Here is a 20,439-nt window from a genome sequence, read left to right on the forward strand (position 1 = left end):
GCCACGGATAACTCTTCGGCCAGTGCCGGGGAAGTCGTGTGCATTATCCAGATCACCCTCGCTCTACTGTGGCTGCTCTTCGGCCCTGAGCCGTCCCCGGCTCTGGTTGAGCACACGTGCGGCTCTCCCTGTGGCTGAGCTCCGCTTGCTGCGCTCCAGCTCTCAGCACATCCCTCGACCAGCGCTGGGGAGGCCCCCCAAAGCCTGCCTGTCTCCTTGCAGAAGCCCTGCAATAGCAGCCCCTCCTGCAGCGTCGCCATGGCTACGTGCACCCCAGCTGACTTTCCTCCATGCGTCTCTCCCCCCTCGACACTCCTCTGTAGTCACAGCCGCGCTGAATCCACACGGAGGGAGTGTGGATTCCCCCTAACGGGGCCAGCACTGATGTACGTGAGGAGATAGACAAATCAGCCTTCAGCAAAGCTGAAGCCCTGCCCGATTTTGCCTGTGAAGAAAGCATCCAAAAGCCTGCTGGCAACCATCTCCGGCATGTTTTTCACAAGACAGACACCTCTGGGAATGAGAATTTGTTTCTCAAACCAAGAGAATGTGTCTAGGTGATATACTCAGGAATATTTGATGCTCCTAATCTTGTTTGTATGCGAAACACTGTAATTAGGAAAGTAAAGTGCTTTTCCCGGAGCGCTGTTACATCCTCCCGCTAGAAGACGATTAATTAAAACCTGAAGATGATAGCTGTCATTACTGTTTTTCTGCTCAGGCCATTGTTTTCAATCACCAAAGAGTTCATACTGAAATTCAACAACCCGAAGAATCCAGCAGAGAAGGAAGTGTTGTTGGAACAGGCTAGGAGACTCCTTCTCATTTGTAAGGTAAGGCTTGGCCTCCGGTTTACCTGGTGAGTAAGTTCATTTTCTAAGCATTTAGTTGGCAATGCTTACCTGTTGTATAATACAGAAAGAAAGAAAGAAAGAAAGAAAGAAAGAAAGAAAGAAAGATGTGAGTATAGACAGCTACTTTAATGTTAATTAAATTAAAGTTTATAACTAAACAATTTAATGTCAAATAATTTGGGGAGAAGATTCCCCTTAGGAGAAAACTATGAAGTTTCCTCCGACTTTGATTGCAAAGCGATTGTGATGGAAGAATGGCTTTCAGACTATCAATAAGAAACAGCAATGCAAACAAATAAGCTTCCGTTTGCTGATTTCCTGTTTCCCGTCGCAGAGGAGGCTGGGGCTGAAGGCGCTGGGCTTGGGGAAGCACGTGCACCTGCCGACGGCCTGGACCGAGGTCATCTACCTGGCGCAGTGCAAAGGGGAGATCCAAGATGGTACGTGGGCAGGCCCAGCCGCAGACGCAGCGCCTGCGGCTCCGGGAGAGGTGGTCTGAGAAGTTAAAGCAGATTCTTAGTTCGTTCAAAGCAGGCCTTGGAAAGTCTCCGTCAGACTCTGTCACGGTGCTCCGTTATCATAGCGCCTCTGTAACTCTCGACGTATGACGGTGACTGTTGAACTTCTTAATTACATGATGGCTTTTTGAACGCCTTTTCTCAGTCTGGCCTTTATTGCCTTTATGACCTGGCCACTGACTTGCGAGTCACGCAGAGTCTTTGAGTGAGTCCATCTGCAGTAGGCAATTGCATAAAAGTGTGTTTGCACTTGATATTCTCACTTAGAAAACATGAGGCAGAGGACCGCTGGCCAGGCTGTCTTCCTTCCTGTTCTAAAACGTTTACCTTTTCACTTATTGCTTCTCACTTACACGGCTTCTTTCGAGCAACTTCTAACCAATCTAAAAGGGAAATTAAATCACATTACTTTTAAGGGGATAAAATTCCTTCTCTCGTTAAACTAAGTGTTATGTGTGTGCCTTATGATACGGGTTTGGGGACGTTAACTGCAAAGGTCAGAGGATGTTTCCCATGTAAATTGGGAATTGTAAGGCGGTCTGAGAGCTCAAGTACTAGGAGAAGGGGAAATGTTCTGTACTTAACTTGTTTTTACGGCCCCGCATTTCAGCGCTTTCCACCTCTGTCCTATGTTTGATGGAGTCTGTGGTGCGAGGGCTTGAGGTTTACCACCAACCAACGGCATGCATTGCTGTCTGGGAGAAGGGGAGAGGAAGATGGGGAGAGGGAGGCAGGGGAGGCGTGCGGGCGGAGGCTTAGGTAGAGGCTGAGTTTCCATTGGGGTTTGGCCTTGGACACCGCCCACTGTCATTTTCCTGTGTTCTGTGGATGGGAGCCTGCTGAGGTTCGAGGCGCTTCTCACTGCCTCACTGTTCGAGGCAGAGCGGAAAGCGTTTATGAGTACCAAGATGGACAAGTTCTGAAGGGCAAGATGGAATTGTGATATGCAGAAAGTCAAGGCTAATTTCCCGGTGATGGAATTTCACTTTGTTGACTTTTCAGAGGCTTTAAATATGCTCCAAGCTTCCCTGGACCACGCTCCCTTTGACTTCGATCAGCTTCCTGCCCTGTTTTTTCTTGCCGAGTCAGTTTTATATCGACTGTGCTGTGACGCGTTCATGAAGAATTTTTTATATTCAGTTGAGATAAGGCTGGTAAAGGTATGTTTTAAGTTTTAAGAAGTATCTCAATTGCTACGGGCACGGGAGAGGAAACTGCCTGCTCTGGGATCAGACAAGACGCTGGCACCTAGCAAGGGTCATTGGGTAATCTTTGAGTGTGACCAGCAGATTGCCGCTTGATAGCCAAGCTGCAGTAGTTGGAGGAAATAGGATTTCAGAAACTGTGTAAGGATATCATCATTTAAAGGTCCTCGTACTGTCCTGCTAAGCATGCGTAGCTTTAAGGATTAAAAAGAAAGGATTTATCAAATTTTCTACGTAGGGGTCTTTTGCTCTCATGTGTCTATGTACTCTGCATGTGTGTATGTGAATGTACGTGTATGAGAGTGAGTGTGTCTGTGTGTGTGAGTATGATTGTGTGAGCGTGTGTGTATGAGTGTATGTGAGTGTGTGTATATGACTCTGTGTGTGTGTGTGTATCTGTGTGTATATGAGTGTGTGTCTATGACTGTATGTGTGTGTATGTGTGTGTGTCTGTGACTGTATGTGTAAGTGTGTGTGTCTGTGTCTCTGTGTGATGTGATGTGTGTGTCTGTGGCTCTGTGTGTGTGTAGTGCCCTCAGAGAACAGACTGCCTGGAAGTGTAGTTACAGTGTGTATCTGTGACCCTCCGCGTGGGCGCCGGGAGCTGAACCCTTGTCCTCTGTAGGAGCAGCACAGGCCCTTAACCGCCGACCTCTCTCTCCAGCCCACTCTTTTAGGGACCTTTAAATGCTGTGTCCTTTAGTTACAACTTCTGAGGAGCAACCTTCGTGCCAGCCTGAGGCGAGTGGCCCTGTGGCCGCCTGTCGTTCCAGAGCCATGTAGCGGGGAGCTGCCAGCCGCTTTGCTTCCAGTGTTTGCAACAGCAACAGCTGATGGGAAAATTAGCACAAAAGTCACTTTTAAGAATAATGTGTCGATTTACTGCGAAGAAATTAAGCTCACACAATGGTTTTAGTATTACAAAAAGGAAAGCAAGTTTAGAAAGACTTCCTCAAGATTGCAGCACGTCTTAAAACAAGTGAAACCGACTGAGCGAAATACGTATTTTACAGCTTTGGTTATGAAAGAATATTCCTGAATCTACCCACTGCTAGGAGGTTTTGGGGAGATAATTATATCTTCTCCCATGGCCCTACCCTCGGAGCTTTCTGATAATTTTAGGAATATAAGGCAGAATGTTAGAAAACGGGAAAGAAACTGCCCAAGCAAAGGCCTGGGATTCTGAAGAGAAGGAAAGGGTTAACACGTTAAAACTTGTCTAGGTATGGTGGGATTAAAAAAAAAAATCCCTTTTGTGTTTCCCAAACTGCAACACATATTCCCAATACATACTTGTATTTACAACAGAAAATGTGAAATCAGACCAGAGCTCAAGCAGGCAACCCTTGCACACGTGCCCAGGAAGGAGGTGGGATGCGATGGAAGTGGGCAGCGCGGAGCAGGCCCCCTCTCCGGGCTGCCCCAGCGGCCTCGCTCCCTGCTAGCGACCTCGCTCCCTGCTGCTACCCGAGTTTCCGCGACAGCGATGCTGGATGCTGGAACTCGGCGCCATCCCTCCGCAGCGTTTACGCACAGGTTCCTGCAGCCGCTGTGAGCGCTCCTCGCGCGCCTGTGTGCGCTGCGCAGTGACGGAAGTGTCAGCCTGGGCCGCTCTGACTGTCTGTCTCAGGCCGCATGGGCCGTGGCCGCCTCCGTTTGGAACCCAGGCGGAGAGGCTGTGTCGCGGAGAGTTTAAATAACTGGCCATTTCAACGCCAAAGCTTCCGACAGCCTAGGCAGACACTGGGCCTGAGGTCCGAGGCCCCCCTTCCTGCCAGACCCAAGGAGATGACTCCTTTTTGTGGAAGAGAGCCCATTTCAGCAGTTCCTGAAAAGATGCTGGCTTTCATCTAAGCCCCGGAAGTCCTTTTACAGTCCAGTGGGTGACCCAGTTAGTAAAGCATCAGACTTTATGTCCGGAGGTCCCGGGTTCAAACCCAAGCACTGACCGTCATTTCTGGACATAGCACTTCCTGAGACAGAGCTGGAAAAATCTGCGTGTTCACAGGGAACTTGGGCTCCCCCCTTGGAATTCCTAGTCTCATTAATGAAAGAGTTTAAGAGTGGGCTCAAACAGAAGCTCAAGGGCAACTTTATTGGACGTTAAAAGAAAAGCCGCAGGCCAGGCCAGCTGCCAGCCTCAGCAGCTTCCTGTACGTGGGGACATAGCGAAGAGAAAGAAAAAGCCATGGTGTTTGAGTTAAGTTGGCATGAGGACAGCCAATTGGTGGCCAAGCAGCCACCAGACGAGGAGAGGAGCTGTAGAGAGAAAGGAAGCCTGAGTCCTAGAAAAAGGGTACCTTACCTGTGGACTGCACCAGAAGGAAAGAGACAGCTCCAACACGACTTCACATTGTAGCAACTGTTCTGGAGGGATGGGGTTCTGGGAAGGAAAACACAGTATCCCACTGGAGGATAATCATTCCTCCGATTTCCTCAGCAGGGCTTGAGGTGAACTAGTCTTCCGGAGGGGCTGTCTGGCCATTCTAAGTGCATTGAAGTCTTAAAGGGAGAGGCATGTTACCACGCAGAAATGGCGAGCATCTTTTGGTTAGAAAGGAGCAGCTTTCCCTAAGTTGGCCTGTAATGCTAGGGCAGCAGGATTCCCCACCTCAGTCTTCACCATTAGGTTCATCATTTAATGAAACAATTAAGGCCTGATTAAATAATGTATGATTCCTGAGCATTGTCCCAATTCCAGATTTTGTGCGCAGTTTTGATTTGTTTTCTACATGTAGAATCTTAATTATTGAAGCATTCTTCTGAGAGTATAGAGAACAAAATACGACTTGATGTGCTGGGATGGGTAGGTGTTGGGGGTGTGTGGGTTCCCCTTTTCTGAGGGTGTGGGGGGGGAGGATGGGGGGGAGGAAGGAGGGAGGATGGGACCAGGGTAAGAGGAGGGAGGGTGCTATGATTAGGATATAAATGAATAAAAACAAAAACCAAAAAACCCACCAGTTTGGGGAGTGTGTGGGGTACAAAACTGTAAAGAGCTTCTACATAAATATGAAAATACAAAACAAGACAGTCCCTGTGTAGCATTAATCTCACAGAGGCATCAGGGAAATGAGAGAACAGGTGGGAATTAAAGCGAGGAAGAAGCAAAGGTTGAGGAGGGGGGCAGGAGAGAAAAGGACATTTTGGAAGCAGAGACGCATGTGTGAGCAAAGCCTGAGTTGTCAGGCTACAGAGAGAAAATGTCGACACTGCAGAGATGCCACGGAAGCCTGAGAGATAGGGAGAGGGACAGTTTCCAATACCGACAAGTGGACAAGTGGCCTTTAGAATATCACGAGCAAAACTTAAGCTTGGTTTTGCTTTTTTGTTTTGCCTTTTGGTGGTGACTAAGGGCAGCCTGTGGGTCAGGTGACGCTGACGATGAATAAGGCATGAATATGATTGATTCCTTTCAACGAAAATCACCAACCTTTTAGAAAATCTTACCTACCCCCCTACACTAGGTTGTTTTTAGCCTTCATCTTTAATCACGGGTGCTGGTACCTGTTGGCACTTCATCAGACATTGTCGTGTGCTACAAGCATGTAGATTTCTACTTCCTTGTCCCTTTCTTGGAAAGTCATCCCTTTCTTTGAGAGTCAGCTGTGTGACGAGACCATCACACTCACATACGCTGCCACGGACACTCTATTTTTATGCGTAGGTCTAAAGGGCTGGTGTTCCTAAGTTTTAGAAATATTTCTAAATACCTGTTGCTCTTCATTAAATCAACTTCAATAACAAAGGTTTCTGGTAAAGACAAGAGAGCTAGTGGAAAATCAGGGTTAACTTGAAAGGGGGTGGATCTGGAAAAAGACCATCAAAGCTTCAAGTTCCTGTAACAGCATTTCTTCTTCCTTAAGCATAGCTGGGTGAAGCATTTGGGACTTACCTGAATCTGCATTTGCATTTCAACTATTTTGCTGTATTTTCACATATATCCCAGTTAATATTTTGCAGCACTGACAAAGTATTTGATTTTCCTTACGTGAAAACTTAATCTCAATTATTCCTGTCATTTTGTGTGGCTCCTTGATTTAATAACTTACACAGAGTGCAGTCTATTTGTTTTTTAAATTTACTTTTTTCGCATTAGAAAAAAATCTGATGTTTCTGCAGATATTCCATTTTCCATAGCTTATGCAAAACTGCCCATTTTAAGCTAAAGATGTATTTTTTTTTTTTTTGGTCACAGAAGTAAGAGTTTGCAGTGTTTACTGTGATGACACGATGGAGCTTTTCTTAACGAGGGATGGGTGCTCGGTGTAGCATGCTGTAAGAAGCAGAATATTTTCCAGCACTCCCCAAGTCTGTGCTTCAAACTGTTCTTGTTAAAAGCCATAGGAAGAAAAATATATAGCGTACTGTTATCTACACATACATCATATACAGCCTGTCACACTCTGAAATAAAGGGAATTGTGAAATGTATCATGATGTTTTTCTCTTTTCGTGTATCTTATTTTTATATAACTTCCCATCAGTTCATTTCATGAGTTACTTGTAAGGGCTATGATCTACAATTTGGAAAAACAATTGTTGCCTTGAAGGATGCAGAACGGCCCGTTTGGAAAAGGGTAGAGATGATTTATTCAAGTTTTTCTCCCGGTTGAACTAGCGTTTCAGTCTTGACAAAAACGCTTTTAGTTATTTCAGAACCACATAATACCAACCAAGTTTGAAATTGTTTTATCAAAAAGTAAATGTGATAATAAAATGGTTTATCTTCTCTATGGTTTTTAAGCAGTTATTGGTGCCATACAAAAATGCTTTTCTCTTTTCTCTCTTGACAGATTGGCTATTTGATCTTCTTACGACTTTTTGTATTTTTCCTGCATGGTCACTTAGAAAGTTTTAGACAACAGTTAATTAGGCTGCAACCATATTTATACGGTAAAATATTTTTTTATTTTTATGCTTATAAATGTTTTATGCTACATTTTAAGATTCTCAGACTGTCGCTATAAAGAACGTAAGTTGTTTTATGTTTCACGAAAAGCAATACCACCAACGATGGCTCCTGGGCCAGGCAGTGTTTCTTCAGTACTTGTTTTCCTTCAGAAACTTAGAGTCTCTTGTGGTGAGAACATTTAAAAATTTAGTCTCTTTACAATCTGAAGGAAACCTACATTCTTATGAACTGCAGTTATCACCTGTGCCATAGATGACAGGATATAACATTGACTGGAACTATCACCCCCCTCCCCTGTCTCAGCCCCCTCTGCCTCTCTTTTCCTTCCCCTCTCCTCTTCCCCTCTCTTCCCTCTCCCCTTTCCCTTCTCAGTCCTCCTTCCTTTCCCTATGTCTCTCCCCCAGAGGTACCTCTCCCCCTCTCCTCCCCATCCCTCTCCCCCTTGCTCTCTCTTCCCTCTGTCCCATCCTCCTTCCCATCCCTCTCTCCATGCCTTCTCCTCCCCTCCCTCTCCCTCCCTGCACCTTCGCATCCCCCTTCAGCCTTGTGTGAACAGCTATTTATTTTCTAACAAAGTGAATGAGTGTTACTGAGGCTCAGTTTACTCATCTGTAATAATAGTCACCAAACCAAATTATAAAGCGACGAAGTTGCTATTTTAAAGTAGATGTATTGGCAGTGTCGGTGCTGGGCTGGGATAAGGAGAAGATGAGTCTGGAGGCCATCTCAGTGTGGATGTATAGCAGAATGTTTCAGCTCTACATCCAGCAGTGTCCTTTAAACTGTTCTGATTGGTACCCAGAGAAGAAATGTCATTGGCACTGCAACCCAACATGCTGTAATATGCATTCACTTCGACACTGGGAAGAAGGAATTGTGGAGGATCTTGAGAACATTAATGATCATATTGGGGAATACCAGGACCACATAGTTTTAAAACATTTAGAAGGAAAAAAGCCACTGTTAGTTAACTGGCTCTAGGCTTCGAGTGTACAAGTGAGGGATCAGGAGGGGGCTGACGTTTTAGATACTGACCCATGTGGTCAAGATTTGGAAAAACGGAACAGTGAATTTGAAAGTTGTGGAAAAAGCGAAGTGTAGGATATAGGCGGTTAATATAGCTAAAAATACCTGAGGGTGTGGTGGGGTGTCTCACAGCGTGAAACCCACTGAGTCCATTAGCGTTGCTCATATGTAAATGTGCCTGATCACTTGAGACAGGTTAACCTACCAGAGAGCCCAGGCCTGGAGAAAACTGAAGAGTAGCCGTATATGTATATATACCACAGACAATGAGCAATTAATATTACCTAACATACATAGCACGTTGAACCATACTTATGGTTCAATTTAACATTTTTGAGGATTTCATAGTGAGTACTGCCCTTACCTCATTTCCCTTGTGTTCTCCCCGGCCAGGTCTCCCGACCTCTTTTCAACCTCACGCCCTCCTCTTTAATTATATCCATGTGCCTGTGTACCTGTGAGCAGAGCACGCTGAGTCCATTTAGTGCTCGCGTGTGTGTGCGTTTAGGGCTGACCACCACTCACAGAGCCCTGCCCCTAGATGAAGGGATGCCTTAATGAGTGGCCGCTGAGAGCGGGAGAGCAGCCGTGGGGCGGGTGCACCTCCAACTCTCACACAAAGCTCTTCTGGATTACAAAAACTCCAACGCCGCCATTTGCCTGAGATGCAGTTTTCTTCCTTACCACCAGAGGACACACATACCATGGCAGATTTTTAACTGGATGGAGCAATGCACAACGGGAGGAAGTTTTGCATTTAATTATACTTTAGTAACTAAGAGACAAATGGGGCACAGTGCGAGACAGTAACGAAACACTCCTCGCCAACGGGTTTTCTCCCGACAGCGCTTTATTTCTCGGATGCGTCCTACAGCAAGTATCCAAACATCTTCTCAGATGTGCAGTTCATCCTGAAAACGTCGGAGATTATGTGTAAAAGAGAACTCCATTCTGAAAAAGATGTGGGAAGTGAAAATGGAGGGGAGGACGCGTACTCCGATTTGGTAGGTAAACAGGTGGGCATGCCTTGTCACGGATCTGTGAGACAAGATTGCTATGATTATGTACTCCTCATCCACCCAGCATGCCCTGCGGAAGCTGAGCTTAGCTGGGGAGGTGGGGTGGGAGGGCTGACTAGCCTATAGTCTTGCTCTGGAACAACTCTTGGATCATAGATTGCTACATGAGGAATGGGTCATCGATATGATCTGTTACTTCTTTGAGAGGCCCAATGGCATGATATCTCTGCCACAAAGGTTCCCCCACCCACTTAGGAACAAATAATGGTGTAACTTAGGTTCATAAGTTAACCTTTTAGCATATTTTCTCTCATTAAGGGGAAGGTTGTATAGACTGGTCATTCAGACAAATGTAATATGCCATGTTCTCCATGTTTTGTGTGAAATAATGTTTACTATGCTATTGAAGCCAACCAAAAACTTCCCAGTGCTCAACTGGCCAGGCATGGTGGTGCATGGCTTTAATCTCAGCACCAAGGAAACAGAAGCAGGCAGGTATCTGGGAGTTCAAGGCCAGCTTTGCCTACGGAGTTTAAAGCCAGTCAGGGCGACAAGTGAGGCTCCCCTCCCCAAAAATTCAAATTGAGAGACTGAAATAATTCTAGTACATGAAGTTAAATTTTTCTTGCTTATATTAATAATAAACTTATTCAATAAGCAATGATTATGCAAACACAAGTCCAATGAGCCATGTAATTGTGCATAACACAGATGTTTTCCCAAGGACAAACTTCAGTCTCTTTGGTAATAATCTATTTCCTTTACTCAAATATTTTCTGAAAAATAATGTGAATACTAAGAAACAGGGATTTTTTTTCATTATTTTAATTGTTATAATTTATAAACAGAAAATTTGTTCTTTTTAATTTTTTTCGAAAAAAACCCATGTTTTTTTGCTTGTGTGTATGGTATGCGTGCACATATTATTATCCTTGTTTTCGTGTGTGTGGGCTTACATACGTGTAATGTGCATGCATGTGTGTCTGTATGCATGTGAGGCCAAAGGTAGATGCTAGAACCTTCTTTGATTTCTCTGTTGCCTCTGTACCGAGGCAAAGTCTTTCCTTGAACCCGGAGATGCTCCATTCCCCCTGGCTGGCCTCGCTAGCCAGCTTGCCCCCACTTCCGCCTCCAGAGAGCTAGGGTTACAGGCGTGTTGCCCAAGCGGCCCAGCTATGTGTGTGCTATGGGCGGACACAGCAGTTGCCATGCTTCTGTGGGAGCGTTTCACCCACTGAGCCTTCTCCCCGGCCTGAACAATACCTTTAACATAACGTAAGGACACGTGTGAAAATCCCTTCCCCAAATCGCCTCATTTATGTGTGGCGCTCATGGACTCCCCGTGTTCCCGTTAGTGTCCTTAAAACCGTAAGTTTTAACAGGTGAGAAAATACATCTTATCGTGCGGGTTTATAACTTTTACGCTTAAGTATCTGTCTCTTGGCTCATTAGTGATAAACCATCGATATAACGAGTGGTGTTTGCTAGATGATCTGAACCATTTGGTTATAATTAGTAACGAATGCAAATTGTGCCGTGTGAAAAGCAGCAATTGTTCCAAAGTTTGAAATGTGTTCTGAGGACAAACATACTTCAGATAAGATACTGAGCTGCAGAAAGCACTTTGATCCTGCAGAGTACTGAGCTGCTTGACAGCGCCTGTGTACTCTAGGGAGGCCTGTTTAACTTGCTTATGCCTCCATTTGCTCATCTGTAAAAAAACCTACTTTGCTCATTTTCACGATCATGGTCACCACCACCACCATCACGACTGCAGCTGCCATAACAGAAGAAATTAAACTGTAGTTTGTAGATGAAATGCTATAAAAACATAGGCGTTAGTAACTGAAACTGTATTTACGTATTCACCTTAACCTAGACAGCTCCCAATGACTTTCAGAGGGGAATATGGCTACACTGGAGGACAGTGAGCTGAGCGTTGTATCCCTAAAGACAATGCTGTACAGTCTTGGCCACACCATGCCCTGGCTCAGGGGAGGCTACTGTTAGCTTCCAGGCTTGTGCTCTGGAAGAACGAATCTGTTTCCACCTTTGGAAGCAGCGGAAGCCTGCTTGCTGCTGGAAGGGGCAAAGCCGGCCGCTCCTGGAATGAACAGGTCTGCGGAGACTGACATGCACAGTCACTGAGTCAGGGGCAAAGCTACAGCTCCTGGAATGAACAGGTCTTTGGAGAGTCACTGAGTCAGGGGCAAAGCCAACCACTCCTGGAATGAACACGTCTGCCGTCTGCCCTGAGCGACACGCTCACTCACTGAGCATTTTCCACTTTGTAGAACAAAGGACCTAAATTCTATTTCAGCTCCATTCGTGTGGTTCTCTGAGGGGACTATAACACATTTGGGGCTGTCAGGTTTATTGCCTTTCTTTTTCTTCTCCAATTACTTCATAATATAAAGACTATAAAGGATAGAGGAGCCACATTGCTCCTAAATCACCCTCGTCTAATCAGCACTGATTTATGGCGTGATTGCAAGCCCTGAAGTTCCCTAGATTCTACCCAATCTCTCCAGTGTGGCTTTTCTGAGCCAGCCTCTCCAGTTCAGTTGAGCATCTGCCCATTCAATACCCATTTCATTTCTTACTGTGGGGAATGAGAGTGGGAAAAGAAGAGATAATAGAATGTAAAAGCTGCTGTAGAGGCCATTTTTCCTCCTGCCCTTATGGATGCTACAGTGTATTCCAGGATTTACTGATCTATCCATCATCCCTTATCCTCTGATTATACTGAAAAGTTCACCCACAGCCGATGTCGGCCATTGTAAAATACCTTATGTTTAACGCTTGTAGAAATGAAGTAAGAGCAGTTGCTGAATTTCTTGTACAACCAATGCTAGAATTGCTTTAAAAACCCTGTAGAATTTACCTGGAATAAGGCACACAATGAAGATTTTTGGTTTTACCTAAAAGCAGGAAACTTCCTTTCCTTGACACTGGCCGCAGTTTCTTCTTTTAATGTTCTTTTAAGTGATCCAGAGCCATCGTTCCCACCGACTTTGACAAGTGGTACCCTTCCAGTAGCTTTGCGATTGCAGAGCCCAATTGCAGGATTGAATTTCCCACTCCGTCCTTTGCTCAGCAGCAGAGCTGAGTTTTCTAAGCACAGTTGTCACATCATAATAACAACATAGTCCTTTGGAGAATACTTTAAACTCAGCTCAAGTGGAGTAGACCCTTTATTAAATAGTATTAGCTGAAGTACAAATAGTTTCCTGAAAAGTAGCAGATACACTAATTTTATATTCTGACGTGATTAGCAGTCTATCTTCTCACATTCCACATACTCAAGAAGCAGAGAGACACGATCAAAATCGGAGACACTGTTGTCCTGTGAGCATATGTCTGTCAGTTCCTAACGGAGGCTAAGAACAGAACTGCGAGGAGACAACTGCCCTTTGAAATTAGGAGCATTATCCAGTCATTCATGTTGCTGTTTGACTAACACATTTATGTTGAGTTTTTTTTGTTTTGTTTTGTTTTTTTTTTTTTTTCATGGCCATGTCCCTAATTCCTTAAGTCTCTGAAAACAGGATGGAGCTCTCAGAACATTACATCTGAGCAGTCACAACAGACCCACACCTCCAAGCCCATCTCTGTTGTAAAAGAGCCTGAGGAGTCACTCAGCGGAAATGCACTCATATTCCCATGAAGGCCAAGGTGAGGCAGTTATCTGAATTCCCGGCAAACCAGCAGCGCTTTGGTAGGAGGGCTTCTGACAGCAGTCACAGGAAGCTGCGGATGCCAGTCCAAGGCTGGGCAGCCAGGGAGCGAGCTGGAGGAATCAGAGGAAGTAGTGAAAGAAAAAGGAGTAGAAAAAAAAAAGAAGAAAAAAAGAGGAACGGTGGCAGGCAGGCAGAAAAATAGACAAAGTATTCTCTCAAGTCACGGAATTAATTCTGTGCTCCATGCTTATCAAATGATCATCCAGTAAAAGTCACTCTCAACCCCCCCTTTTTGTATGTTTGCATACATGCATATGGAAGTGTGTGTCTACCTGTGGGTGGATATACCTGGTATCTTGGTCTTGCCTCTGTCTAGCCCAGCACTGTGGACCCCGACAGGCGCCATTATGCCTAGTTTCCTTGTCAGTGTTGAGGGTCCAAACTCCGGTTCTTAGTCCTATGGAACAGCTGCCTGCCTGGCTGAACAGCCTCCCGGCCCCAGCCCTTTTCTCTTTCAAAGGCACCACAGCTCGACAGTTTACAGAGTGAAATAGTAAGGAATTATAGACAACAAGTAGATCATGCCGTGATTTTTATTAGACTGAACACGTGCACAACTGTTCTGCCAGAGTGCTGCGATGCTGTGGAGTCACCTCCGTGCTCTTTTTTCCTTCTTTCCATTTTGTATTTTAATTTTAATTAATTACACTTTATTCACTTTGTATCCCCCCCCATGGCTCCCTCTTTCCTCCCCTCCTAATCCTACTTTCCCTCCCCCTTCTCCACACATGCCCCTCCCCAAGTCCACTGATAGGGGAGGTCTTCCTCTCCTTCCTTCTGATCCTAGTCTAACAGGTCTCATCAGGAATGGCTGCAGTGTCCTCCTCTGTGGCCTGGTAAGGCTGCTCCCCTTTCAGGGGGAAAAGACACACAGGGAATATACTCACCTCCGAGCTCTTGCTGACAGGGGCTGGGGCGGGCAGCGTTCATCTCCCAACCACATTAGATGACTCAGAGTAAAGACAGGGGACTGGTCCGCAGCACATGGTAACTGTCAGGGCTGCTCTCTCTTGGCCCGTGACAACAGGGTTGAGCCATGTGATTACCATGATTACATTAATTTTTTCCTTTTGAGAATGCCAAGGCCATCAAGCCAAAGGTCAAGCAAGAGGAGGCGCAGAGACAATGGGGTTTGTTCCTTGGTGGAGGGAGAGAGGAGGAGAGGGGGGCTGAGCTGCTAGGAGGAGCTGTGCAGTGTTTCAGCAGGAGACTGCTCAGGTCATTTTTTTTTTTTTTTTTACAGTGTTTGGACCTGGGGAGATCAAGGGGAACCCCAGGAAGCAGGAGTTCCCTTGAGATTTCCCTATTTAAAAGTAGGGCTGATTCTACACCTGGGTATTTTGTGGGTGATACGGTGGCTTCGTTTCTGTCTGTCTAAAGAATAAATATTATTAAATGGCTTTTACAAAAAAATCGTCGTCTTGGAGTAATACCTGAGGCATGTGGGTTATGCTTGTGTCCAGCAGATCAGTTTGCCTCTATTAGCAGACAAATTCTGCACTAAGTGATGTCATATCAGCTGCTAACAGCCGAAGGTAAAATTGAAGTAAAGCACAGATCTTGTTCATAATCCTCACTGTTTTAATGCTTTGTCATTTTGAGCCAGTATCTCCCTAAAATTTCCCAAAGGTAGCTTCAAGTTTGCCATCCTCCGGTTTCAGCCTCTCTGTACTAGGTCCTTGGATCGTGGGTTTTGGTCACACAACCTACCCACTAATGTTTTCATTTCATCTTCCAGCACATGTATTTATTCCCCTCACTTAATAGTCTCTGCAGCCATATGGTATCTAGAAAAGTGTTGTTTTACCTTAATTTGTCAGGCCATCTCAGAAATTTAAGACAGACCTATCTCCCTGTTTATGATCGTCTGAAGGCCATCAGACACGCAGGGAGAGACACAGAGCGCTATTGAGACAATTTCATTTCTACGGCTTTTACGTTTTGAATGGGCTCCACCACGAGGCAGAAAATCGAGTTATGTGTGCATTTACCAAAGTGGGCGCGTCTCGGCCCAGTGCCTCGCGCTATCTCAGAAGACGGCTTCCCTGGGGGACATTGTAAACACCCAGACATGGCTTCGTTTGTGGTCCCTTTTCTGAAATGCCACTCCCAGGGCCAGGAAGCTCGTGTAGACCCTGACTCGGGTGTTTTCTCCAGCTTGTAACGATCCCAGACATGAAAAGAACCAACAAACACCCAAAGAATATAACTAAACAGCTTACTAGAAACTTGAGAGGTTTTTATTTGAAATTGTGTATAAACCTCCAGCTTTTGTAGAGGACACAACATGAAAACTATCTTTAGATTTTAGTTGTGATATTTTCTATAATAATTGAGGCCAAAGAGGCCATTTAGACTTAAAGTATTTATTAATAGTATGGAATATGAACTGCCAGTGATCCAAGTACGCAGAACAGGGTGTGTACTTTCAGTCGGGGGAGGGGTGTGGGCTGTGTACCTTTGGGGTCGGGGTTGAGGGTGGAAGATGAGAGTGCTATGTTATGAAATGCCGCTCTCTGCAGCAGACCAATTATTTAATGAAGCTGTCAGGAACACTTAGAGAAAACAAAGGATAAAACCTCTTAACTATCTAAATTTGTAGCCTTTTAAAAATAATTGCTTAACAGCATTGGCCATGCCCTGTAAGACATGTCTTTGCTTGTTAATGCAGAGGAATTTACATTTCAGAGCCCAGTTTGTTCCTCCAACTTTGCTTAAGCTCTTCCTGTTGCCTCTTGATCAGGTGTTGAGACACACAGAGTCTGAGGATGATGCATCCAAAATCACAGGAGCTGGCATTTTTGTCGTATAATAGACTTGTTCATCGAACACAGGGATTTGTGTAAAAATTTTGTGTAAATATTAGGCTTAGATAACTATACATACCCAATATAAAAATACTTAGAAATGCTTCTCCTTAGTAAAACATGAACCATAAACAAATTCTCATTTTGATCTGTGTATTTAAAGTGTATTTTCAAGTCTGTGCAAGTCAAAGAACTGTTTGGCAGCTCTACCTCCATCTTGTAATTTCAGAAGCACTTGGAGCTGAATGAGCCGGGCTATGAGGTCAACCACCTGCTGTGGCACTCTGTGGCTGCCTGGTCCTGCCTTCAGAACAGTCCTTCTCAGCTCAATAAAGTGCTGGAACATCTCCTCTTCCACAAAACACAGCTTCAGACAAAATGCTGGTAAGGGCAATTCTATAAATCCAGAGTGACTCTGGGAGACCTTTGCGCTGAAATGTTAATCACGGCTCAGTTGGCAAAGAATGCCCTTTATAGCCTCAGCTCCAACGGCAGAAGTGCTGTGCATATTTCATGGCCAGTGTTATCAGTGAACTGTTGAAAGCTCTGCTGTCTTGTTTGCTGCATTCTCTGGGTGGTAGCTTGTCTCTATTAAAGGGAATGTGTTACTGATCAGAAATTCATTCCTGTGTTTAAAACATTTCTTCTCGTGTTGTTAGATGCCAGCAACAAGACTGTCTATTACGCATTTGAAAGGAAGGTGCTGATCATATGTTTGTGTTTTCTTCAGAGAGTATACAGGAAAATTCAATCTCAGTAAAGGGTCAGCTTCTTCTAGTCCATGCGTCAATTTAAGAAGGGGCATAGATGTCCTACAAAAGCAGTCTGGGTGCAGCAGAAGGAAGACCTTAGTTTTCATAGATTGATCAGTAATAATGATCTGTCTTTGTGGTTGAGTGTGATGTTTAGTGTGTGTGTGTGTGCTCTGTGGAATGAATAAACTCAAGCTAATGGACATACTTATCACCTCTTATACTTGTTTGCTCTTGGTGAGAATGTTAAAACTGATTGTTAGAAGTTCGAGTAGGCAATACGCGGCTCACTAGAACTCTACCCACTGCTGAGCATCTCCTCCTTCTGTCCACCAACTGTCCTCCTTCCAGGCCTCAGAATAACTTCTCGCTAGACCTCTAGGGGTTTGGATATCACGTGAGACTACGCAACCTTTACTTTTCTGTTCTAGTCCTATTTACTCAGCTTGGTATTCTCCAAGTTCACTCATGTTGTCACTGAAGGCAAGACTTTTTCCCATGAAATAAAGGTTGCATAATATTCCATGTGTACATAAGACCCGTTCATCTTTCAATGTTGAGGGTGAATTTGTATGTTGCTGCTGAGAGGAAAGCTGGCATCTCTTCAGCATTCTGCTTTCAGTTCCTTTGGATGCTTAGTGAGAAGGGAGGTTGTGGGGAAAGAGGGTATCCTATTTAGAATTTCTTGAGGTGTTTTCCTACTCTTTCCCATTTTGGCTCTACTTGCTAACATTGCTTGCAATTCCCTTCCATCCGATTGCACGTACGCACAGTAACAGGCGTGAGGTGAGAGTTCATACCAACGGCAACAGCTGTGAGGTGGCAGGCAGGTCACACCCATGGTAACCGGCATGAGGTGGCACTTCATACTCACAGAAACAGGTGGCGGGTGAGAGTTCACCGTGGCTGTGGTCTTCATTACTTTGGTTATTAGTGAGAGAGGGCCTTATTCACACGTCTGTGAGCTGTCTGTGTGGCGTCCTTTAAGAACTGCCGAGTCAGGGCCTATGACTTTTAAACTGGGTTATTTGTCTGTTTGATCTTTAATTATTTGAGATGCTTATTTATTTTAGCTATTAATTCATCAGATGCACATTTTTCTTCACACCCGAGTTCTCTCTCTTCCTCTCTCCCCTTCTGTCTTTCTCTCCCTCCTTCTCTCTCTCTCCTTCCATCTGTCCTTGACAGGTAGTTCTGTTCAGATGCGAACTGATTTGTGTGGTCCAGGCTGGTCTTAAACTCATGGTTATTCCTCCTGACTCTGCCTTACATTAACAGCTTAACCATTTTTTAAATGTTATTTTATCACCACATATTTAATTAATTTGCAGACATTTATGTTTAAGGTTGTCAACGGGCCTTTAAAAATCCAGCTTTTTTAGATTACTACTTAATAGACTTGGGGTGAGACAATACAAATGGTTGTTTTTCTTTGACATTAAGCTGGAGCCATTTTAGTATGCTTGCCAGAGACTGGAGCAAGGTTTTAAGTGTCCCAGTGGAGGGTGTTTCCTGGACCATCACTGCACTGTCACCTGGTAGCTGTCTGGGTCTTCTGAATCTTTACTTCTTTTACTCTGGGAGGATGTGAGAATCATGAAGGAGGGCGGGACAAGTAGCACAGAGTGTTGAAGAGTAGAGGCGTAAACCGATCAAGCGGTCAATAGTGACTGCGAATAATAAGAGAAAATAATTGTCAGAATAGTGCTACATTCATTTGATGCTGTTTCTTGTGTTTACTTTTTCATTTTAAGAAAAGAATCCTTCTTTAGAGGAATAAAAACCTGATTCTGGTCAACAAAACACCATGGATGTTCAGAGACAGATTGTGGCCATTGAGTCATCTCCTGACTTGCCACTAAGCCTGAGTTCAGTCCCTGGAAAGTGTACGGTGGAAGGCGAGAATCAACTCCTGAAAACTGCCCTCTCATCTACATACATGTGCCTTGGCATGTTCCTGTATACATGCGTGCAGCGCGCACACACACACACACACACACACACACACACACACACACTAAATATAAGGTTATCTCTAAGAGTGTCTCAGTCAGTGTCCTATTGCTCTGAAGACACACCATGACCATGGCAGTTCTCACAAAGGGAAGCAGTTAATCGGGGCTGGCACACAGTTCAGAGGCGTAGTCATTCTCATCATCGTGGGAAACATGGTAGTCTGTAGGCAGACATGGTGCCGGAGAGGCCTGAGAGTTCTGCAGGGCGGGCAGGCAGCAGGAAGAGACTGGCTTGAGCTTCTGAGACCTCAGAGCTCGGCCCCACAGTGACACAATTCCTCCTGCGCCAGCAAGACCGCACCTCCTAATAGTGTCATTCCCTATGGGGGCCACACCTATCCAAAAACCCACAAAGAGGCTGATTAAAATTTCAAGCTTGCATTAAATCTGTTCAGGAGAGCATCACATTAAATGTAAAAATAACTGTTCTTATTTCGGTGTTGGAGGACTTACGTAACAGTGTGTACAGATGGCATGAGGCCGTTACTCCAGATAAGACACAGCCCTGATCCATTGGCTGGAACTGCACCAGAAATGCCTCTCTGGGTTCCAGGGAACCTTGCCCATCATGCTCTCGGTGTGCTCTGTGGCGTCACTGACGGTCATGTGAAAACTGGGGAAGTAAACCATATATTTAGAATAAGTAGACACACTGAAAGGGCTGGTGAGGAGTGGGTTCTGTCAGGATTTCCTTGATTGTGATGCTTGAGGAAAGACACCGCTCTTCCGGCCCCCAAAATATGGCACCAGTTAAGAGGAATAACCCAAGAAATGTCAGTCCCTGTGTGTATCAGAGACAGCGCAATGATGAATGACGTGGAGATATTTAATGCAGTGAAAGACAACTTGAACTAGATATCCAATGATGTTTCATTCGTGTCGGCCAAATCTGTGCATTCAAATAGGTAGTTCCCATTTGCGCATTCTGATTGGTTGGTCTAGAGCTGACCCATACATCTCCCTGTGTGACTTCTTATAACTCTATTTTTAGACTATAATACAAAAGGAAACAAAACAGCCAGGGTTTTTGTTTTAAATTTTTTATTTAACTTTTATTAATTACACTTTATTCATTTTGTATTCCCCCATAAGCCCCTCCCTCCTCCCCTCCTGATCCCACCCTCCCTCCCCCTTCTTCATGCATGCCCCTCCCCAAGTCCACTGATAGGGGAGGTCCTCCTCTCCTTCCTTCTGATCTTAGTCTATCAGATCACATCAGGAGTGGCTGCATTGTCATCTTCTGTGGCCTGGTAAGGCTGCTCCCCACTCAGGGGGAGGTGATCAAAGAGCAGGCCAATCAGATTATGTCAGAGGCAGTCCCTCTTCCCATTACTATGTAACCCACTTGGACACTGTAGCCATGGGCTACATCTGTGCAGGGGTTCTAGGTTATCTCCACGAATAGTCCTTGGTTGGAGTATAAGTCTCTGGGAAGTTCCCTATGTTCAAATTTTCTTGTTCTGTTGCTCTCCTTGTGGAGTTCCTGTCCTCTCCAGCTCTTGCTATTTCCCACTTCTTACGTAAGATTCCATTCACTCTGCCTGACAGTTGGCCATCAGGCTCAGCATCTGCTTTGATAGTCTGCAGGGCAG

At 45.0% G+C, this 20,439-nt stretch overlaps 1 protein-coding gene across 1 annotated transcript in view; it reads left to right on the forward strand.

The window, feature by feature from the left end:
* The first annotated feature begins 258 nt into the window (after positions 1 to 258).
* Positions 259 to 20,439, forward strand: part of Tmem232 (transmembrane protein 232) — a 208,078-nt gene continuing 187,897 nt past the window's right edge. The window contains exons 1-7 of the mRNA XM_055628376.1: positions 259 to 386; positions 722 to 833; positions 1,189 to 1,294; positions 2,375 to 2,532; positions 7,370 to 7,469; positions 9,361 to 9,518; positions 16,310 to 16,464. Of these exons, the coding sequence (XP_055484351.1) occupies positions 259 to 386; positions 722 to 833; positions 1,189 to 1,294; positions 2,375 to 2,532; positions 7,370 to 7,469; positions 9,361 to 9,518; positions 16,310 to 16,464 (917 nt within the window). The remainder of the gene's footprint in view (positions 387 to 721; positions 834 to 1,188; positions 1,295 to 2,374; positions 2,533 to 7,369; positions 7,470 to 9,360; positions 9,519 to 16,309; positions 16,465 to 20,439) is intronic.

This window comes from Psammomys obesus, unplaced genomic scaffold, assembly GCF_907164565.1.
Source record: "Psammomys obesus unplaced genomic scaffold, mPsaObe1.curated_primary_1811, whole genome shotgun sequence".
In the NCBI taxonomy this organism is placed as follows: Eukaryota; Metazoa; Chordata; class Mammalia; order Rodentia; family Muridae; genus Psammomys; species Psammomys obesus.